Source organism: Miniopterus natalensis, chromosome 5 (genome assembly GCF_054644295.1).
Source record: "Miniopterus natalensis isolate mMinNat1 chromosome 5, mMinNat1.hap1, whole genome shotgun sequence".
Taxonomy (NCBI): domain Eukaryota; kingdom Metazoa; phylum Chordata; class Mammalia; order Chiroptera; family Miniopteridae; genus Miniopterus; species Miniopterus natalensis.
This window is the reverse complement of record NC_142085.1, coordinates 22,236,790-22,260,255: the sequence shown is the minus strand read 5'-3', so window position 1 is coordinate 22,260,255 and position 23,466 is coordinate 22,236,790. Positions and strand designations below refer to the sequence as shown.

The following is a 23,466-nucleotide window of genomic DNA, read 5'->3' as shown; positions in this document are numbered from 1 at the left end:
TCAGCAACTCAGCGTACCTAAAGCTTTCTTGGGCGAGGCGTAAAGTCAATAACTTGCTTCTAGGCCATTCTCTTGGGGAACCTATTTAGTTAATGATGAATTCACTTCCATTCAATGAACGAGAATTTTAGCTAAGAAGGATCCATGCCATCTTCCTAGCCTCATTGATCTATCCACTGTGTTCTCATTTGGAAAAGATCATTTTAATGGCATTGCCCCCAACCCCCCATATGTATTTTCATCTTGCCTTTCTTATGAGCTGAATGGGCTTATTTCTTTTTCTTTCTGTCCTGCTCCTTTGTCATAACTCAAAGTTTTCAAATCTGTCCTCATAACTCAGTTTGCTGTAGAGCAAAGAACTCTATTAACATTTTCCTGCCAGACTTGAAAACAATTAGAGCAGTGACGAAAAGGAGTTAAAGAGGACCCCCCAAACCTTGAAACCAAGCAGACATCACAGGGCAGGGATAGCAGGTAAAGTGGTTGCTATAAACACTTTCTCTTGAAAGCTGTGTCTTTTCAATAAACACACTGTAAGGCCCTAGCAAAATATTTCCAGTTGCCTTCATGGGTGGTGCAGCGCTGGAAGCTGTTAGCTCATGCTCAGTTAAATTTCACATGTCAAAGCTCATTAATAGTGATTTTAGCCAAAGACAGCTTGTAAGGAGCTGTGCAAACTTAACTTCCTCAAATAAAATGAGAAGAAAGATGACCATTTAACATTGCTTTTCCTCCCCCTGCTTTCTTCACCTCCGCTTCGAGTTTGTTTTTCGTTTTATTGACAGTAGGTTTCAAGTTTATGCTCAGCATTTCCCTTAATTTGCCTTGTCCTTTTATCCCCCCCTTGGGAAACAAGCCTATTACAAAGGTGTTGCGATGTTTCTTTGAGTTTTAGGAGGAGCGCTGTGTCTGTTTGAAGCGGGCCTGGAGGAGTCTGTGAAAGTGTGAAGGTAGAACGTTCAGCTTTTGAGCGAGAGAAACGCACTGTGATATGATTATGGGTTCAGATGCTGCTTCCAGCCTTGTCTGAATACAAATGTAAAAGGAGACTCCGTCTCCACAATAAGGGTGTTTCAAATTAAAATATTAATACCAGTCAGCACCCCAATTATTTGTTGTCTGCTCAGTTCTTACCACTGTGGTTACCTGGAAAATTAAATGAAAACACACTTTTTTTTTTAACCTGGTCTGAGTTTACTTGTGCAGTTATGACTGTGGGTTGGCCTCTGTGTGAAATTCTATGACAAACTAATTAATAATTGAGCTACCAATTACAAGTTCAACATCCACTTGGCCTCCCTCTTGATTTGGGGTTTTGCTAGCAGCACACTTCACTGCACTCCCTTCCTGAATCTTGCAAAGACTCCCTGGGCACCGAGTAAGTGATGCCCAGGATTCTGGCACATGTGCAAAAGGCTTAGAGGACCAGGTGAATGCCTCCAAGGTGGTCAGGGGGTGGGTATCTCAGAGCCTCTCTTCCTGGGCTCTGTGGCCACAATTTTCTTGAGGAATTCGGGCTTAGATTGCACTGAAATTTTTGTGTGACTCCAATCATTGTAGAGGTGGAGGGTAGTGGGAAAATTATTTAGGGTGAGTGGGTGTCAGGGGACAGAGTTGTAGGGTGTCTTCTGAGGATTTGTGGCCATTCCCTCATGGGGTCAAGCATGGGTCCCAAGCAGAGGTTTACAAGCCCTGAGGCTTTCTTCCATTTTTTTCACTGAAATAAGGGAATTTTACTTTTCCCCTCTCTAATGGTTTGTTTGATTTGTAAAGAGGCTGACTGATTTGGGCCAATGCTGCTATGCTAGAGACAAAGATCATTAATTGTGAACTTCCCACCATCTTGAAGTGAAAAGGAATCTCATTACAGCCTTGAAATGGATGCGAGTTCAGTTTTGGCTCACAGATAAAGGTTTTAACAATATGGGATTATGTTGAGTAGACTGTATTGGTCAGAGTGTTAAAAGTTTGAATGATTTTTTTTTTTTTTAAAGCCAAGTGATTATATGTTTCTGCGGGTAGAAACATAATCTGGGATTAACTTTTATCTCCTCTACCTTCTCTTGCAAACAACCAGATTTTGCCTTCTCAGAAAAGAAACAAGCATGTGTGGCATTGTAAGAATTGGCTGGTACGTTGGTTTCTTCTGGTTACCGTGAGCTTCCTGAGGAAAGGAATTATGTTACTTATCACTTTATCCTCGGGGCCTAGCACAGTACCTGGCTCAGTGAATGTTTAATGGTTGAATATAGTAAAACTTCATTAATTGATACACAAACACAATTGCAGGTGGAATATTTAGCTTAGGAGAAAAATCAATTTTATAGATTCTAATACATTAACCGTTGGTATGCAAATGGAGCTGCAAATTATGAATGAGTGCTGTCAATTTGTCGAAGCAGCTGTGGAGGCACTCTGCTGGCAGATACAGTGCCAAGGGTTTGCGTTATGCCTTGATAAATATATTCTGCAATCTTTTCAGACACACTAAATAATTTTAACAGAGATAAAAAAAATTGTTAAAATTTCAGGCAAGGGATACCTTTATGGTGCCACTGTTTGTTGGCTGCCTGTCCCTCATGGCTGGTCTAATTCATTAATTTGGCCTGATTAACTTGTAAGTGCCCACCACGTGCCAGGTGCTGTGCCAGCGACTTGTGATACACGGGTGATTACGGTCTAGTCCCTGCCCTTGTCGAACTCACAGGCTAGCGGGGGAAACATCAATATAAATATGGATCACAAAAGCAGCAAGAGCAGAGTGCAAGGCAGGCAGTGAGGAAGGAACAGCTCCTCAGGGACCTGAGGAAGTTACCACAGGGAGATGTAAAATGGAGTTAGACCTTGAAAGATGGCTGCATTGCCCGGGAGAGAAGGGGGATGTGCATAAGTACGGGGTGGCATGTGTCAGAGACAGTGTGGCCTTGGGTAGAGCTTGATGGTGGTGCCTGTCCTAGCGGAGGCGTGGGGAGGAGTGGGAGATGAGGCTGGGAGACCGATTCTGGGGTGGGGTATGTGCTTATTTGAATTTGGACTTTATTTTCTAGGCATGGAGAATCAGTTCTCTTCTGATTTCCATACCTGTGTATTCTAAGTGTCTGTGTGTGTGGTGGTGGGGGAGAGCGGGGTGGAAAGAGAGAGAGGAGAGGAAAATGAAGGATGTGTGCAAAGTGCAAGCAGAGAGGCCAGATAGACTGTTGCAATCGTCGGCCATTCATTTAACAGTCATTCATTCAATACGTAGTCATTAGAAACAAACTGTCCAAGTACAGTGTTGAAGTCTAGATGTGTGAGTAGACCTGCTCTCTGCCCTTACGAAGCCTCTAGTTAAGAAGACCCTAGTGAGAGGATACCTCCTGCAGCCTCACAGAAGGAGAAGAAAAAATGAACTAAGAGGCATTTAGGAGGTAAATGGACATGGTTTAGTGACCTGCTTGCTGTCAGGGGTGAAGGACAGGAGGAAGGTAGGTGATGGTGATCATATTTTTGGAGTTGGGTAACTCCATAAACTTGATAGATAGTGGTGGTACCTCTAGATGGAGGTACTGGAGATAACTTCCACGAATGAAGGCATGGAGATGTGAAGTGGCAGAGTGGGTCTGGGCGATGATGGGTGGCTTCTGTCTGATATCACTTGAGGAGTAGATGAGTAGAGTAGAGAGGTGAACAGAGACCAGAGCACAGTGAGCTGTGGACACACACACACACACACACACACACACACACACACACACACACTCCAAGTGTACAAACCCACACTCCACAGAATAACAAGGTGAGCATATAAGAAGAAGATTGTCTTCTTTTTTGGTTTTCCTTTCTTTATCTGGTCATAGGACCTTGAAAAATCCACTTAACCTCTCTGGGCTCCAGTGCTTTTACCTGAAAAATGAGGAGACTGGATGCTGTAAAATGCCTCAATTCCAAATGAGGCTCCAGAGAAGCACTGAACCAAATGGGTAAGTTTAATTTTTAATCTGCTGGTTTAATCTAGAGAATTAGGGATCCCAAGAAGGTTAGTGATTTAAGTAAAAACAAAGAAACATCTTCTGTTTTCCAGTTTTTAAATTGTGGGAAAATATGCATGACATAAAATTTGCCATTTTAACTATGGTTAATTGTACAGTTTAGTGGCATTAAATACATTTACATTGTGCAACCATGACCGCTGCCTAATCTTTAGAACATTTTCATATTCTCAAACTGAAACTTTATACCTATTAAATAACACCTCCCCATTCTTCTGCCCCCAGCCCCTGGCAACCACCATTCTTTCTGTTTCTATGAATTTGACTACATAGGTACTTCATCTAAGTGGAATTGTATACTATTTGTCTTTTTGTTACTGACTAATATCTCTTAGCATAATGTCTTTGGGGTTCATCCATGTTGTAGCAAATGTCAGAATTTCCTTCCCTTTTAAGGCTGAACAATACTTCATTGCATGGATATACCACATTTTATCCACTCATCTGTGATGGATGCTTGAGCGACTTCTGCCTTTTGACTGTTGTCCATAATGCTGCTATGAACATGGGAGTACAAACATCTTTTCCAGTCTCTGCTTTCAATTTTTAAAAAGGTTTTTTACTGATTTGTAGAGAAAGAGGAAGGGAGAGGGAGAGAGAGAAACATCAGTGTGAAAGTGAAACATCAGTCAGCTGCCTCCTGACCAGGATAGAGCCCGCAACCTGGGCACGTGCACTGACCCGAATCGAATCACCAACCTTTCTGCACATGGGAAAACTCCCAGCTAACTGAGACACACCAGCCAGGGTGCTGCTTTCAATTTCTTGGGGCATATACCCAGAAGTGGAATGGTTGAATCATATGGTAATTGTATATTTAAATTTTGAGGAGCTGCTATATCGTTTCTAAGGTGGCTGCACCATTTCGCATTCCTACCAGCAATGCACAAGTGTTCCAATTTCTCCACATTTTCACCAAAACTTGTTATTTTCTGTCTTTTTTAAAACGTAAACAAAAAAATAATAGCCATCTTAATAGGTGTGAAGTTGTATCTCATTGTGGTTTTGATTTTCATTTTCCTAATAGTGACGTTGAATATCTTTTCATAAGTCTGTTAGCCATTTGTATACTTTCTTTGGGGAAATGTCTATGTATTCTAGTCCTCTGCTCATTTTTTTAATAGGGTTTGCTGTTGTTGTTGAATTATAGAAGTTCTTTATATAGTCTGGATATTAGCCCCTTATCAGATATATGATTTGCAAATATTTTCTTTCATTCTATGTGTTACCCTTTCACTCTATTGATAGTGTCTTTTGATACACAAAAGTTTATAATTTGATGAAGTCCACTTTACCTATTTTTTCTTTTGTTGCTCTGTTTTAGTTTCACATCCAAGAAATCATTGCCAAATCCAATGTCATAAAGATTTTCTTTATATAAAAGCAAAGAAATATTTTTTACATAAATTATGTTTGCCTAAGTTCTACCTTTAAAATCCAAATCTCTTGCTAATTCTGCAGGATGTAATTAAGTTTCATTTATTTCCTGTTTTGCCTCCTAACCTCTAACCCTTCTCTGAGTGCCTTCTTACCGTCTAGGTTGCTTACAGAACCAGGAAAGGGGTTGATTGTGTATGCCCACTACATCGTCTTTAAATGTTCTCAGTATATTTAAAAGATTTTTAAAAAATGTTTTAAAGGAAATAAAGTTTAGGTTTGTTTTGGTCTTCCCACATGAGAAACTTAAAGACTTGCAGATTGAAAACTAGATTCCACTCCAATTAGTTGAGTATAATGGGAAGGAGGAGTGAGCAAGAAAAAAGTTGTTTTTGCTTCATGTGATTGATAGACAAAGTGCTTTTTTCTCTCAATTTTTTAAAACAAAACCAAAAACTTTCCAGACAAGGGAAACTTCATCTAGAGAAGGGGATGCCCGAAAGATGCCTAGTAAGAATTGGGGGTGATAGAAAGCTGTGCCATAAGCTGGAGAGTTTTTCATGAGATCTACTGATGTGGCTCACACCCACCAGAATGAATGTCGAATAATCTTGTAGTAGCTACTGAAATTCACACCTTTGAAGTGAGATATTGGAACAGGTATCTAAGCTTTCGTTAGACCCTAGTGAATAAGGGGACTTGTTGGGAATTATACTTCGTCTCAGTGGGAAAATGAGAAAATAAGTTTCTATTTTTTTAAGGCAAAACAGAGCCACATGAAGAATTAATTCTTAGCAAGTTGAGGAACTGATTTCCAGAAAAGGAATAATTCCCCAACGTTGGGAGAATTCTGCAGGAAGGCATTTTGCTTGTGTTCTGAGAGGTGTTGTGTCCTCTGATAAATCTCCGATATTACCTATTGAATTAATCCAGTCTTGAGTTCCTGCATAGTTGATTACTGTTGCTTTAAGGCTTGTTACATAGGAGTCTTTCCGGCTTTTAAATTTCCAAACCTGGGCCTCCTGGGTGATAACTATGCCTGTGGATTGTTTAGCATTCACCAAGGGTTCGGAGTTTTCTGCCTTTAAAGACACATAATAAGGACAGTTTTTCAAGTGTTTGTATAAACTATGTGTATATGTTATATACATATGTTTATACATTATGTGTATTTTATACAATGGATTCCAGGTGACCGCAAAGCAGATGATTAAAGTACGTTCTGGTATCTGGAAATTATATTGAGCTTTATGAATTTTTGGAAGGGCTTTGGAAAATTTTTGCTTTATGAGGTTTTCTCTGAAGAAGAGTTTACTAAAAAGGAAAATGCATATTTTCCATAAATCTTATTTATCAGCAGTCAAAACAATAAATTAGATATATACATATTTTAAAAACAGCTTAAAGCATACTGCTTTGATATACTAAATAAATGGCAGTTGATTTTTGGATTTTTTTTAAAATCATGGGGATATTTAAATTATATCAACACCTGCTTGTCACTCCTACCCATACTAACAGGCATATGAAAATTTGGAAAAATAGAACATATATTTTCCATCATGTGAAAATGGCATGTGGTTTTGATCCTGAGAGTGGAGGGTTTCCATCAGACTGCCCTATCTGAAATCTCTGGGCCTATTTCCTCCTTTGCCTGGACTGCTGTTACTGGTAGTTGGTGTTATTCAATTATCTCTACATTTTAACCTTGGTGTTTACCTCTAATGTCACTCAAGTCAGTAGATGATTCATTGCATCTGGAACCTATAAACGGGGTTTGGCAGAAAAAGGACAATGTGTGGCAGATGCATTCGGAGTAAAGGGAACAATGCCTTTGAAACTGGGCTCTAAGAGCTTAGAAACTCAATTATGCATTCATGGTGCAGGGCTGGGTACCACAATGCCTGGCCCATGGTGAGCACCCAGTGGATGTTCACAGAGATGATGGTGGTGACTTTAATCAGCACAGCCTGTGTATACGAGAAGGGCTCCTCACTGCAGTGGACAGGCGAGTCCCCCAAATTATGATTCTTGAGATTTCCTCTCAGCTCTGAAACACATCATTTAATCTCCCCGGGTTCTCTCATTCCTCACATAGGAATGCTAATTTTGTGATGTTAGCCTTAAAACAAATAACCTATGGCATCACCAAATACCTGTGTGAATGTTTCCTGATAAAACATGCTGCTGCTTTGATATCAGAAGATTTAAAAAGTATATCGATCTCTACTCTGAAACTTAAGAAGTGAGGGAAGAGTTATTTCGTTAAGGCCAGTGGAGGTGCTGGGCACAGGGTGAATTTTCTGGTATTTTTACACAGTAGCATTGCCCTTCGTTTGCGTGAGGGAATAAAAAGCTAGATCTCCTTTTCTCCTCCAGAAGCAATGCAAGCAAAAGAGCAGTGCTATTAAAACCAATTATATTTAAATAACCATTCTCAGAAGTGGAGTCAGAATGTGGGCTTTGAAAAGTTCTTAGTAGCTCCCAAAGGACACATGTCGTGGCTGTGCTCGGGACCAGGAAGGCTTTGCATTTCTTCAGCCTAAATAGAGAGAGGTTGTGAAGACATAGCAGTCCTATCACATTTGCTGTTTATCTTCAAGAGGCTTAGCTCTTCCTGAGTAAATTAAAGGTATGTTTCAGGTCTTTATTTAAACTTCTTGGCATCATAAATTTAAAAATTCTATGCTGCATGACCTGTGGGTGGGGATTCCCTTCTGTAGTGAGAGAACCACCCAGGCTTTCTGTGCAGCATCGCCCCTTCCCAGCTTGTTGTTTTCTCTCCTTTTGAGCAGTAATTTCAATGAAGGGAGAGAAAAAAATATTCACTATAAAAATTACTCCCCAAAGAAGGCCATTATGGTGTCATATTTATTTTCTACTGCTGCATAACAAGTAATCACAATCTTAGTGACTTAAAACGATGTTCATTATCTCACAGTTTCTATGGGTCAAAAGTCAGGGTACAAAGTAGCTGGGTTCCTTGGTCAAGATCTCACATGGCTGATACCTTGATGGCGACATTTAAAAATACATGTATTTTTATTGATTTTTAGAGAGAGAGGAAGGGAGAGAGAAAGAGAAACATCAATGTGGAGCAGAGTATCGATTGGTTGCCTCCTGCACGCTCCCTACTGGGGATCAAGCCCAAAACCCAGGCATGTGCCCTGAGGGGAATTGAACCAGCAACATTGTGATGCACCAGATGACGCCCAACCTACTGAGCCACACTGGCCAGGGCTTTGATAGCTATTTTGAGTTCAAGATCTTCTTTAAAGCTCATTTAGAAGCCAGTTCCTTTTAGCTCTAGAACTGAGATCCTCATTTTCTTGTTGACTATTGATTGGGGACCATTTTTAGCTCCTAGAGGCTGCTCTTGGGTCCTAGACACCTGGTCGTCCACATGACATGGCAGTTTGCTCCTTTGAAGGCCAGTGGTAGTATCTCTCCTTTAAAGGCTCATCTGAATAGGCAAAGTCCATCTTCCTGTTGGTTAACCCAAAGTCAACTGATTTCTGACCTTAATTACACCTGCAAAATTCCTTCACCATTGCCATACTATAATGTAACCTAGTAATGGAGTGATTTCCCATGCTGTTCACTGGCTCTGCTCCCACTAAAGGGAAGGGGATTGTGCAGGGCGTGAACACCAGGTGGCAGGAGTCCTGGGGGTATCTCAGAATTATGCTTAATACCAGTAGTATGCTTACATTTGGGGATTTGTGAAGGTCTCTAGACACAGCCTTTGTGAAAGTCAGGGTTCTGTTGGCATTGCCATGATCTGTCCATGCCTTCCTGGATTCTACATATTTTACTTAGTCCTGGGCTTTCGTGGAGAACCAAGGAATGGACACACTCTGAGTCAGTTCTGTTCCTAGAGGCTTTAATTAGGCTGTTAGTTTTAGGGGTTCAGGCTTGGGGTGGCCCCTGGGGAGCTCACCCATGAGGGGATCTATACTCTTGGTAGAATACCCATCTCTATATTTAGTATTTCTCAAAACTGAAGCATGGCTGATGCCAACGCAAAGACTGGGAGAAAAGTTGGCTTTGTTTGGTTTGGATGCAAATGTGAGGAATTGGTGTGGATTCACCTCCAACACAGAAAAGTGTCTGGTCAGCTTCCTGCCTCTGTGAGCTGTGGGCACAATTCCTTCAAACAGGCAGGGAAAGGAGAAAGGGCGAGGGAACCACTAAGGGGAACCTGATTTGTTGGGGTTAATCAGAGACCTACCCCCTTTCCTAATTGATAGTTCACTACAAAGTAGCTTGATGCTTCTTTAGCCTGGGAGCTAAATGTAATAAACCTTTGTTTGTTTTTGTAAAAAAAACAAATCTTTTTTTTTTGCCCTCGAGGAGATCATTATTTCTATTGTATGAAGGTGGTGGCCCAAATATTAAAAGTCACTAGAGCAGATGGCAGTGAATACTTCTACTGTAAAATACACTGATGCTTGTAAACTGGTTTTCATTCCCTGGGCTGCCGCCTTCTCTGTGCAACCGCATATTCTCTGTGCCTCTCTTTGGGTATAAAGAGGAGGGGAAAAGAGAAAGAGGGAAAAGGTTCCCCTAGTGTATGGAACTGAGGCGCTGTCAAAGGTTCATGGCAGGGGGAGTGCGCTCCCGTGTAGTCAATCACTAAAATTAAGTGTCCTCAAAGGCGGCGCAGTCGCGGGGCCACTGCATGGGGAAATAACACGCTGTATCCATCACTTAAAATGTTAACCTTGTCTCTTACTAGGGACTGGGAGCAGAAACACATGCTCTGTGCTCGCTGGTTAAATGGCAGTCTGTCAGCTCTGTGGAAAAGGCTAGCATGTATCTGTCAATCTTCTGGTTTGGCTCTGTGCGTACGTGTGCTCGCCCCTCTGTGTGGCGCACACACACACACACACACACACACACACACACACACACACACACACACACACATCTCCACTTGTCTTTATGTAGCCTTCAGAGACCTGCTTTATTGTTCACTGGAAAATGAGGAGAATTGAACCAGTTTCCAGTATTTCAATGTGTATCCTTTGCTAAGATGTTTTTGCTTGCCAGTCCTCAATCTAGCTGCATTAGAATGATCTATTTTCAGAAAGTTTCATTTTGAACATATTTCAGTGTTGATGGAGTGTAGATGTAGTGTGCTCAGCAAATTATAGGTAATTGGACAATATCAATTCTTACTGATAGTATGAACTGGAATATATCAGGAGCCAGCAGACTTTTCCTATAAAGATCCAGATAGTAAATATTTTAGGTTTTGCAGGCAATAGAGTCTATGTCACAAACTGAAAGCAGCTATAAAGAATATGTAAATGAATGGACAAAGCCATGTTCCAATAAAACTTTATTTATCAAAACATTGGATGGGCCAGGTTTAGGCTGTAGTTTGCTGACCCTGATATATACTATTGAACATTTTACATGATTCTTTTCTCTATGACATATGAAGAACTTGAGGCCTTTATGCAGTGGGATAAAATAAATGTCCCACTGCATCAGCAGGGAGGCTACAGGGTTGGGCAGTGTTCCTTTCCTCATGCCTGCCACCATGTCTGTCTCTTCGCTGACCCAGCACACACAGCAAGCGGGCTTCATCCTCAGGCTCTTCCCAGGACAGCCTCTGGCTCACACTCTAGTCTCCGCTCCAGTCCTTTACTGGAAGTGCAGTCCCTGATCACTCGATACAAATAGCTCCTCTCACCCTGGCACTTGTGATCCACTCTGCTATGTTTTTTTCAAGAGCACATTGCTTGTTTTAGGTATTGAACTGTTACCTCTCTAAAATATAAGCTCCATGGGGTCAAGGATTTGTTTTGTTTTGTGCCTAGACCAATGCCTAGTGGGTAGTGGTTCCTCAATAAATACTTGTTGAATTCAGAGACCCATTTGCTCCCTAGTTCCAGGCAAGAAAAGAGTTTGTGATTGTTAAGTGAGATAATACCTCACTTTGAGTTCGGTGCACTCAAAAATGTTCGCCATTATTATTCATATTTTAAAAAACACATTTAAATTTGAAAGTGGAGAGGGTAATAGGTATGATTTTCAGTTCTGAGTACTAGTGATGCCATAAGTAAAATGTCTAACTGCCATAATCATTATTATTTTCTCCAATAGATGAAATAATAGACAGGCTTATAATTCAGAAGAGACAATTGTTAGAAGAGATTTGAAGACTCAAATGGGAGAGAAGATAAAGAAAGGCTCTGTAAATTTGTTCTGTTTGCAGACTGTAGCAGTCTCCTAAAGCTCAAGAGTGCTAAAATAGCTTCCATGTAGGAGACACTGAGCTCATGTAAATATTCTTTGAGAAATCACAGAGTATAAGATGTATATAGAATTGAGAGATAAGCTAGTGAATCGCCCAGTTTTCTGATGGGGACAAAGTGTAAATTTGAATTGGGCACAAGTCTCTTGCAAAAGACATTGTTGACATTTCTTTGAGTAGTCATCATGCTGGGCGATATGGAAGGACCTTCTCACATTATCTCATGATCGTGAAGGGTTTATAAGCACCGAAAAAAGAAAGTGATCACTTAGAGCCAGCATGAGCTCAGTAGGAACAAATTATTCCAAACTAATTGAATTTACTTTTTGTTCCCTAAGGAGTTATTAGATTATAGGTCAGGGGCTCTATTTGTAATCTTGGATTTGTAGATGTTTGACTTTTCTACAATAAGCATTTTTTTTTTTTGGTTTTATAATCAGTTAAAATAATCTCAGCCTGTGTTAATTTATCTGTAGTGTCCAGATTTAAAAAGACAAGGTGATTAATGCATTGTATTTCACCTGTAAGGCAGTCTCTACCAGGGTCCGCCATCCAAACTTCCAAACTCCCATAGCACTTTGGTTATGCCTTTAATTATTAAATTCATCACCCTTTACATTAATTATCTGGATATTTGTCTTTTTCTCAATGATAATATGAGCACCTTAAGAACAAGGTTAAGGTCACATGTATCTGAGAGAGAGATGCCTTTATATTAGTTCAGAAGTAAAAGGTTTGAGATTTTAATTGGCCAACAACTTTAACATCACTCAACATTGTAATACTATTATTAAAATAGCCAAGACTATTAGTTGGGAGAGCAAAGGTTATCTAATAAATGGTGTGAAGACAGTTAACTATTTGTAGAAGAAAAGCAAAAGCTAAAAACAAAAATGGAAAACTTTCCACCAACATAAATTCTTAATTAGGTGAGGATTAACATACAAATATAAAACCTACAAATCAAGAAGAATATAAAAGTGAGGTTTATATAAGAATGAAAAAGGGGTGCCCTATGCATAGAACAATAGAGGATGTCACAAAAAAGATAAATATGTTTGATTTCATAAAACTTAAAAACATTTTTATGTAAAAGAGCACTGAGGAAACTGAAAAGAACAATTTTCAGGTTCATATCAAATTATTTTAGTTATTAAAATGGTATTTTAAATTATGGCATAGTGATTATGAGCCCAAGTAAGAGCTTACCATTCATTCACTTGAACATATTTTTGGGGTACTTACTGCCTACTGGACATTGTTGTATGTGCTGAGGATACAACATAAAACCAAGAAGCTCTCATGAAACTCACCTTCTACAAGGAGTTGACTGACTATAAACAAGTAACTGTGCACCATGTTTCAGTAATGATAAGTGCTTTGGAGAAAACAGAGCAGGGTAAGGAGAGCAGAGAATTTTGGTTATAGGGACCTGTTTTTTTCCTATTTCCAAGACCAAAGAAGAAGGCTTTCTGGTGAGGTGTCAAACCAGTTCTTCCTTGTCTTTGTCATCCAGAAGACACTGTGACTAGAGAGATTCCCATATTCTACCCCCTCCACCACACCAGCTTGACACATGTGCTCACAAAAAGGTCTTTGCTTTGCCTGGTTGTTGCAACTTGCTGATCAATGACTTCTTTCAAGATAACTCTGGTTGTGTTGCTAATGCATTTAAGGTGACATGTGAGATCTGCAGACACTGCACATTCCCTAAAGTTCAGAGAAGTGCTGACATGCTGTAAGAAGGAAACAAATTGCATAAGCTCCTAGCTGAGGCAGGAAAGTGTTTGCTTGTGTTCTTTTCTTTTTTCTTTTTTGGTTTATTTGGGGCTGCATATACTGAGGTAAAGACGAGGGCATGGTCTGGATAATTCTCAAATCTCTATTTCCAAACCCACCTCCATATGCCTGTGGGGAAATAATTCTCTTCATCTGCAGAATGGTAGTGAGTGATTCATTTATCTCAAATAAGAAAACTAAAGCTAAAGGCTGAGCGCCTTGAGAATTAGAGTGGAAAGAGCTTAAAGAATATTTGGTGGAAGTGAAACCTACATTGGCATGTGAGCTGGGTTGACGACACAGAGTGTGGCTTTTACCAAAAACATCATATTGGTATCAACTGAGAGGCTTTCAAATATATTGATGTCTTTTGCCAGTGCTGTCGGCATTCATTTTTGCTTGATTGGGTCAAAGTGGTAGGGGTTAGAGGGTAAAGATGTTGGAAGTGAGCCATCCCCACTGTCTCATGGGGCATTGCTCTATGTAGGCAATGATACTATCAGTGTGTCAACTAAAAATGTAGCAGAGCTAAAATTCTTATGGCACATACATGTATTATGGATTCACTGACAACTTGCAATCTTGGAGAAAAGTTGCTCTTCTACTTTCCCACGGAGCTGTTAAATAGTTGAGGATGCATAAATTTTCTAGGACTTTTATTATTTAGTCAATCATGTCCTAAAGCATGAATCATCAATAAAAATGTATACATTTCAAGATACCTTTATTATACTAAGAAGTCTGGGCACAGGAAAGCTTAAGTCTCTTGGAATTTAATGCTTAACATTTATATTTTTTTGGAATCTACTACACTGAATAGAGAAAGTCAAGGTGAAAAAATAATCGGTAGGAGATTTCATAGGGAAACTGAATCTGAGTCTTGGGTTTTAATTTAGACACGCTCATCATAATTTGGTGTTAATTTAAGTAGAATTTAAAAACACAGAAAGAAATGTGAAAAGATGTGGGCTAAGTCCAATAGATAAGGAGACCTAGGGGATATAGCATTTTTAAGTATTATAGGCCTTATCACTTATTTGTCTATCTATTGTATCATGAAGGTGCTTAGACATATGTCATTTTGTGTGATATCTATAAATGTGTGCATGGGATTAGCAGGTAAATGACTCATTTAAGAAATTACATTGTTGATTTTTATTATGCACCTATTATGTGCCCAACACTTTTTAGGGGGTTAGGAACATAGCATTGACCATCACAGTGGCAGGGAGGAAGCCTGCCCCTTAAACCGCTCTGGGCTGAGAGACACTGTCAACATCATCTTTGAAATGAAAGGATGTGATTTCTCCAGGATCCTTTCTGTCTCTGACTATATAGATATCCAAGCTTTTTCAAATGTCCTTTTATGGTGAACTCGGGGCTGACGTTACACATGCTGTGGTCCACCCTTCTCTGCAGGCGACTTTACCATCTCGATCTGGGTCATTCTTTTGCACTTACCACTCTGCTCCACTCCAGTTTCCACCTATTTGCCTCCCTTACCCTCTATGGGGTCCATGGGAGTGAATTAAGATGATAAGAATGTCTAATATAGAGCCTTTTAAGGAACACTTGCTGTAATTTTACCTCCTTGTACCTGGCATCAGTGTAAAATCAGCAGAGAGCTAAAACTCTCCTTTTTGAGTCTATGGGTGGCATCGTGGGGACATGGTCCACACAGCTCCTCATGACGCTCACAGTGAGCACCACACGTTTCTCCTTCGTGGTGCTGGGCTGGTCATCACTCCATCTCATGTTTCTCTCTCTTACGTTGGGACCACTCACTGACATTTTCCTCCCTCGTAGGTGTAAAACATGAAAAGATCCAGCTTTTCCTTATTCCAAAGCCTTGTTGGGGACTGGGTTGAGTATACAACCTGTGACTATTGAGCTGGGTGTTAGTACACACTCCTGGAAAAGCTACTGGCTCTCCTGGCAACACATTTTTCCATTTTTCTCTTTCAGAAATACTCCAGGGCACTATTTGCTGTGTAGGTGTAGTTATTGGTATTATAAACATGCCTTCCCTTCTTAATGATCTTCTCCCATCTGCCTCTAACACCTCATGAGAGGACCTTCTAGGCAGCTATTTTATAGGAACTTGGGCTTCACATTTGGTTGGAATCTGTGTGGGGAGAAAGACTGCACATGCTGTGTGTATTACCTTGAGGGAATCACCTCTCTCTTTTAATTTCATTATATTTATCATCATTATGGGTCCAAACTGCACAAGACAGTTAGACATATCCTTGGCCTCTTGCATGAGCCAAACACTGCTGGCTGTGACTTTAACGTTCTTCTTTGGAAAAATACATGACTTCAGTGTAACCATAAATAGGAAAGCCCAAAGTTCTGAGAGGGAGCCTGAAGGCCGGGTGGGTGGGGAGGGGGCGCCCCTCCTCTGGGCTCCTCTCTGTCCGCTCCCTGCCCTTCACTCAAAGGCTCCAGGTATTATCTGAGGTCAGTTGGCCTTTCACCTGGGCCTGGGCCTTTTCAGCACCGATGCACCAGGCACAGAGGGAAACGCAGCAATATAGTGATATCAAAACAGGTAGAGTATGGGAGGACAGAGCTGGGCACTTAGGAAAAAGAATTTCCTATAAGAAAGAGACACTTGGCAGCACGGCCGGTGAAAAATGATACCAATTCCATAAAGCAAAATGCCACCCATCATGCAGAACATTTTAATTCTCTCTATTTCAGGCTATTTGTGACTTTTTGTCCAAGACTCAGTACATGTCTGTAAAAATAAAAAATGGAATCTACCCCATCTGTTAGGTAGAAGGGGGCTCGTGCTGGGAAAAAAAGGAAAGGAAATATTACAATATTACAAGCCTGTCACTGGAGAATTCCAGAGGCAGGGTACAGAGGCACTTTCAAGCATAACAGTCCCTTCCCTATTTTTCCCCTTTTGAATTAGTTGTATGAGGAAGAGAGGGTGGCTAATTTTATTGAGACATTTAAAATTATATTTAAATTCATTTTAGTGTAAGGAGTTTCTATTTTGATTGATTGATCACCCATACTATCCTGCTGTAAAATAAAACAAAACCACAAAACTCTTTTTCAGGGCAACGTTTCCTTTCGTTTCTGCCGGAGGTGGTCAAGGGCTTACAGCTGGTTTCCTGAGAGAGTGCCACGAGATGGCGACAACGTCACAGTGGAGGACGGCCACCTGCTCCTGCTAGACACCAATACAAGCATCCTCAACCTACTGCACGTTAAAGGTGTGTGGAGTCTGGCGATCGGTGATGACATGAGTGTATATAATCCCATCACTTTTAGGGGAAAGGAGGGAGGGTAATTTTTTGGGTAAATTCTAGAACTCACTGACAATTTATTCTTGGACCAAATTGAGATTTTACTACGAAAGGGAGAAGTGATCATAGGATTCAAAATGCACGCCCTTTCTTTTGATTCTTAAAAGCACAGAGCTTGATTATTTTAATTTTTTAAATGCAAGGAAGTTACCAGTGTTCTCAAAAAATATGCTTTTTTTATCCAAGCACTTTGTAGTCATGCTTGTTCGGGGCAGCCCCCACAAGATAGCCAAACGCTCTGAAATCGGTTAACGCGGCTGCCTTTGAAATCCCCTGCCAAGAAAGCGATGTTTTCCTGCTTTTACCCTGTTGTGGTTTTGACTTCCTGGTCCCATGGAAATTCATATAAATAGGCTTCCTTATTGCAAAACCAGCCACATAGCTCTAGGGTCTGGGAAGTTGGAACAGTCTAAGAATTCAAATTTCAGTTCCTTTGCCACATCACCAAGTGACTAAGCCAGTGATTTCACCTCTTTGTTTACTTATCTGTTGAATGAGAATAAAAAGTATTGCCTGTTTCATTGGCTGCTAATAACAAATGGTTCTCAAAGTGACTGTTTCTTGGTGAATAAAAATTACTTGGGAGATGTGATTAGTTATAGATATCTATAAACTCTTCCCTAAAACACTATTTTCCATTAGAAATATATTTAACAGACACAGGAGGATTTGTTCTTGTTAAAGCAAGAGCATGGCTACATGAGAAAAAATATATTATTTTGAAGGGATATAATATTATATTCTGATCCAATCTGGAAGCTGTTTCCTTTTATTTTTGTAGCAAAGAGAAGTTTTCAGGCCAGTCACTTAATTAGTACCCTTTAGGAAAAATGGTGTGTCAGCTTAGACCCTTGGCTTATCTTTGTGGGGGGGGGAGGGGTGTGTGTGTGCGTCTATGTGTGCGCGCGTGTGTGTAACCAGTGGTCATGGGGAGTGTTGGCTTATTGACAGCCATCAGTGGTCTACAGACTAACAATGACAAAGGAAAATTACAGACTTAAAGCCTCAGCTCAGAGAGAAGATGCTGTTAGGAGTCAAATCTGCTGGAGATGAGATGCCCGTCAGGTACTCAAGGGTTCTTGCTTTGTATTGATACCGTTTGGGAGAAGTTTTCCTACCAAAACTCCCCAGACTCAGCCTAACTGAGTCTCTGGGTGTCCCATCAGTCCCAGGTAAATGTTCAATCAAGAAATGGTGCTGATAGGCCCAAGAACTGAAGGTGGAGAAGAGATGTCAGAGGAACAGTAAAGGGTAAGAGAAAGGCAGGGATATGTGGAGAATAACTTGGCTTCTCACTGTCAGAGATTTCAAGATCTGAGCAACCCAAATACTTGCCCCAACCTGTCACCTTCCAAGAATGATTTTCCTTAATATTCCTGGTTCAGGCAGCATTTCACTCCCATGTTATTTGGAATAAGTGAATCAGGTTTGGAACGGCAGAACCTCATCCTTTGGAGAAGGGACTTCCGTTATCTGAGGGATCCTCTCTCTCTCTTAGGAAGTAGAACCATTGGTAGGAACATGAGGGTAAACATGTTGATTCCCATGTTTCTGTACAAATAAGATACAGGAGGTGTTGGCAAGGACCAGGGCTGCCTAGAATACAACTCTGAGATTTTTATTATAGAGATATGGGTTATAGCTTCTAGAGAGAATGAGAACAGGGAAAGGACACACAGATCAAATTTAATTTAACAGATGACTTGTGAATGCTTGTTAAATGGCCTACAAAATCTGTGTAAGATACAGAAAAAAATGAAAAATAATACTTAATGTCAGTAGTGTGTATTATCACTAAAGAAAAAATAATTAAGGGGCAAATATAAAAGCATAAAATTTCTAGTTCTAAAATATGTGATGCAGGCAGTAACACAATGCAATCCCGAGTAATGAGGGTGTCAAGGATGTAAGATTAGAGTTGGGTGGTGGAGAGAGGGTAAAGAGCATATCATTTGGGTCTGAGACAAGTTTTGATCATGTAAATATCAATATATACACAGAGTATAAGTTTGAGGAACTTGCCCATCTTACTTATTGGAACTGCACAGGTCTAGTGGCTAAGCCAAAAACCTTGGCGGCATCCTAGGCTTCTTCTCATATCCCATGACCAATTCATCAGAGAATCTTGTTGGCCGGATCTTCACTATGTGTTGCATATATCAACACTTCAGTTGGTGCCATTAGTTCTAATCAACACATTTTTTGGCCAGGATCATTTCAAATGGCCTCTTAATTGATTCCCATGTTTCTAATTCTTTGTCTTTCTTAGTAGCAGAGCCCCAGTTTTTACTTGGGGCAGCGATGTACCCAGCTCAAATGCTATATATTCCTGGCCTCCTTTGTGGTTGAGAGCTGGCCAATGAGATGCAAGGGGAAGTGTGGTCCAGGACATCCTGGAAATTTCCTAAAGTAGAACTGATCTAATAGGAGGCATGTTCTATTTGTCCTTCATTCTGCCTCTTCTTTGCTTCCTGGAATGTAACTGTGATAGCTACATTTTTAGTTGCCATCTCTGACCATAAAGTGACTTGTTAAGAATGGGAAAGTAGAAGAATGGAAGAAATCAAGGTCCTGATGACTTTGGAGTTGTCATAGTGTCATGGCAAGTGGGACTGCTTGCCTCTGAAGTTACCTTTTTCAATAGAAAAACAAGCCTTCATGTGTTTAAGTCATTAGTATTTGACTTTTATTCTATATGCTAAAATATCTTCCAATAGTTTATTTTCCATGTCCTTTAAAAATAGGTCAGATCCTGTTACTTCTTTCCTCAACACCATCCCTACCCCATAGCTTCTCATCTCACTAGAAAGAAAATCTGAAGCCCTCACCATTATCAAATCTCTGATCCCTTGGTTGGCCGTATCTTCCTCATTCACTCTGCTCCAGCTCTTCTGTGAATATACCAGGAACACAACTGCTTCAGGGCCTTTGCACACAATATCTTATGCCTGGAATATTCTTCCTACAAATACTCATGTGGCTGGCTCACCTATTTCATTCGCTCTTTGAGAAAATGTCAGCTTATCAGAGAGATCTTGCTTGGCCATCTTTTCTAAAATTAAAACCACTTCCTATTCTCTATTTTTTATTTTTCTTTACTTTTCTTTCTTTCTTTTTTTTTTTTTAAATATATCTTTATTGATTTCAGAGAGAGGAAGGGAGAGAGAGAGACAGAAACATCAATGATGAGAGAGTCATTGATCTGCTGCAGCCCCAACCGGGGCATGTGCCCTGACCGGGAATCGAACCCTGATCGCCTGGATCCTAGGCCGATGCTCAATCGCTGAGCCATGCCCGGCTGGGCTCTTTACTTTTCTTAATAGTACTCATCACCACATGACATAGTCTAAATTTTCTTGTTTACAATCTGTTTCCTTGGCTAGAACCAGCTAAAAAAGGCAAAGGACTTGACCAATTTATTCACTACTGGCTCTTCAGTGTCTAGGACAGTGCCTGACATATAATGAGGACTCCAAGAATATGTGTTAATAATTGAATAAATGGACAAATAAAATGGTGCAGGTCTTGGATGAAATTTAAGATGTATAATTTTTAAACTCTTGCTCTCTTAAATATCACTTTTCCTAACTAATTTATTTTCACTGTCCTTAATTGTTCTTACTGATATATATATATATAATATATACACACACATATTTACATATATATTTACATAATACACATACATATACCTATGTATAAATGTATGTCACTATGAGTTGTTAGGAATATAAAATCCATTGACAAGTTGTTTTTCTGTTTCTAAAAGGCATTTGAAACCGGTGAGAGACACCAACTCTCTAATATTTTGTTGATACAGCATAGCCCTAAACCTCTAATGTCTTCTCTTGGTCTATAATATGTGTGAAAATACTTGAAGGACAATCAAAAGCTATTCAAAGATAAGATTAAATCATTATCCCCGTCATCAACAGCAAGTCGCTCTCTCAGTGTCTGCCTCTCCTATTCATGCCCATTCCTGGTATCAGAAAAATAGCTGAGTGGAATTTTCTTTATGTTTCTGACACCCTATGTAGGCTGAGTGAAGGCATGAAAAAATTTCAAGCCAAAAAACAGTTTCTTCAAAAAATTGTAACAAACGTAATATCAAAAGTGCTATAGTGGAAGTACTTTCAGTCATTTTCACAATCTTACGCAGAATGCTTTCTAAATGAAGTATGTACACACTTTGAAAATATTAGTGCTACATAGAAGTGACACTAGATCACCTAAGAACTGCATTTCTACATTTACTTCAGGAAAATAGGCATCCTCTATATCATTTTTCCATTCATGGAACCCACATCCTACACCGGGAAGGTCAGCACTTGTGTCACTTGCACATATGTCCCTCAAGAGTCTTGAACACTCTGTGCAGTACTTATATTCCCATCTGTAAAATAGAATTGACTTTTTGTCTTACAAGTACAGCTTATGTAGTAGAAAGGAAAATTATAAATTTCTTTGAGGCTGTTGGGAGATGGCACCAGAGACAACGTTTTCTCCATTATTTATGATGCTACATATAGTGTTGCCTGAATTGTATTGAAAAATGGCAGATTATTTTGTAATCATAATAAAAGCTTCAACTATATTTATTATTTTGCCCTAATTAGCAAAATATCATGAACTTTAATTTACTTACCACTTCTACCTCTTCCCGCCATTCCTCCTCCCTCCTTTTTTTTAAAGTTGTTTTTTAGGGGGTGCTGTTAAACACAAAAGAGAATTAACCCAATCAATTAATACTAATGAGCTGGGATGGAAATAGGCATATTGCCTTGATTTAGTTAATTATATTTTTTGTTCTTTTATGTTAAGATGCCCAACGGCCATAGGCATTGCTGAATTAAAATTTATTATTTTATTCCAAGTAATTATGATGAGCCATAATAACAAAGAAAGAATCCTACCCTCATGTCAGAGACATTACGCATCCCGGGCTTGTGGCTGCAGTTGGGGAAACATTCGTATTTTCTAAATGAAGCAGTGAATCTCTCTATCCTGGTGGTCAAGCAGCCTGACATGAAGTGATCTAGAGATGATTAAGAAAGGGCAATGAGGGGAGCGCAAACCTAGAAACCACCCTCCACTTGGTGCTGGGCTTTTAAAAGGAAGACATTTTATAGTTTCTTACAACTTACAATGTCACCACTTTAAAATGCTTCACAGAAACTTGTTTCCAGTCTCTATTGCTGTACTGGTTTCCTTCAATGCGATTTTCTATGTCTTGGTCTACTGGTGTAAACCAAAGCAGTTAAAAGCTTGGCAGGCTTTTGCCGGGCTGGGTGTGGCTCAGCAGTTGAGCGTCAACCTATGATGCAGGAGATCGAGGTTCAATTCCCGGTCAGGGCACATGCCCAGGTTGCGGGCTCCATCCCTGGTGGGGGGCATGCAGGACAACTCTCTCATCATTGATGTTTCTATCTCTCTCTCTCTCTCTCTCCCTTCCTCTCTCTGAAATCAATAAAGATAAGTTAAAAAACAAAAAAGCTTGACAGACTTCTGAGTCAGAAAGAACTGAGTCTGAATCTGGGCTCTCTTTCTTACCATCTCTGTGACCTTGGGCAAGGGGCATGACCCCCATAAGCCTCGGATTCTTCCTCATGAAGGCCATGCCTCTTATAATGATAGCAACACTAACCCAGATGGCTAACATTTATTGTTTGCTATTGGGTGGCAAGATTACAATGTATTGTTCAACTCATATGAATGTTTTGAGTATTAAATGAGGAAATATTTGTAAAGCTCTTAGCATAGGACCTGGTCCAGAATAAGCACTTAATTTATGTTAGTTTTTTTTTTTTTTTTTTTTGACTGATGGGGACAACAGAAGAGATGGCTGAATATCAGACCTAAGTTGCAATTTTATTTACAGATAGTGGCTACTTCTATATACAAAGCTAACTGGGTTACTGAAAGAATTAGCTGGCTAATGAAGTTTTTGGATTGCTTTTGCCTCTGTTATCTCCAAAATGCATATTGAAGTTTTTTCTTTCTGTGGCAAGAGAGAGGGAAGGAGGCAGAGGTCTATCCATTTGCTTGCCTTCAAACACATTTCTCCATGGAAATGTGTTTCCCTGGTCCTGTTTGGAATATAGTCTCATTTTCTCCAATTTTTCCCCCCCAGTTTACGGGACACTCAGGTCTTGTTAGTCTATTCTATTTGGAATTTCAGTGACATACAAATGCATATTCTTGGCTTGTTGAGATGAGGTATCTTCTCTTGACCCACTTCCAAGTTCCATGTAGAATTTCTTCATCCTTGGAAAGGGTTAGAAGATTTCAGAATGAGGTATTAAGTGCTGTACCCAACAGGGTCGTTTTTACTTTTTGTGTGTTTGTGTATTTTATGCTTTTATTGGTTTTTTTGGAGGGGAGAGAGAAAGGGAGAAGGAGAGAGAAAGAAACATTGTTGCAAGATTGCAACATGGGTCTGCTGCCGCCCAGGGATTGAGACTCTATCCCCAGGCATGTGCCCTGACTGGGGATCGAACTGGCAACTTTTCGGTAGATGAGACGAGTTCAACCAACTGAGCCACTCCAGTCAGGGCAGCACGGCCTTTTTTATTCCATGGATTATACACATGGTCCCTTCTAGTCGGCACTGAGTCGGCCGCAGTTTCAGTAGGTGGGTGCTTCACCTTGCAATAAACTGGGTGCGCTGTGAGACAGGACTTTCCTGGGACATTACGTG

The 23,466-nt window shown here is 40.1% G+C and overlaps 1 protein-coding gene across 1 annotated transcript in view; it reads left to right on the top strand.

Moving 5' to 3' along the window:
• PKHD1 (PKHD1 ciliary IPT domain containing fibrocystin/polyductin) overlaps positions 1–23,466 on the top strand; it is a 377,339-nt gene that overhangs the window by 95,623 nt on the left and 258,250 nt on the right. Inside the window, 1 exon segment of the mRNA XM_087817135.1 lies at positions 16,520–16,676. Within this exon segment, the coding sequence (XP_087673261.1) occupies positions 16,520–16,676 (157 nt within the window).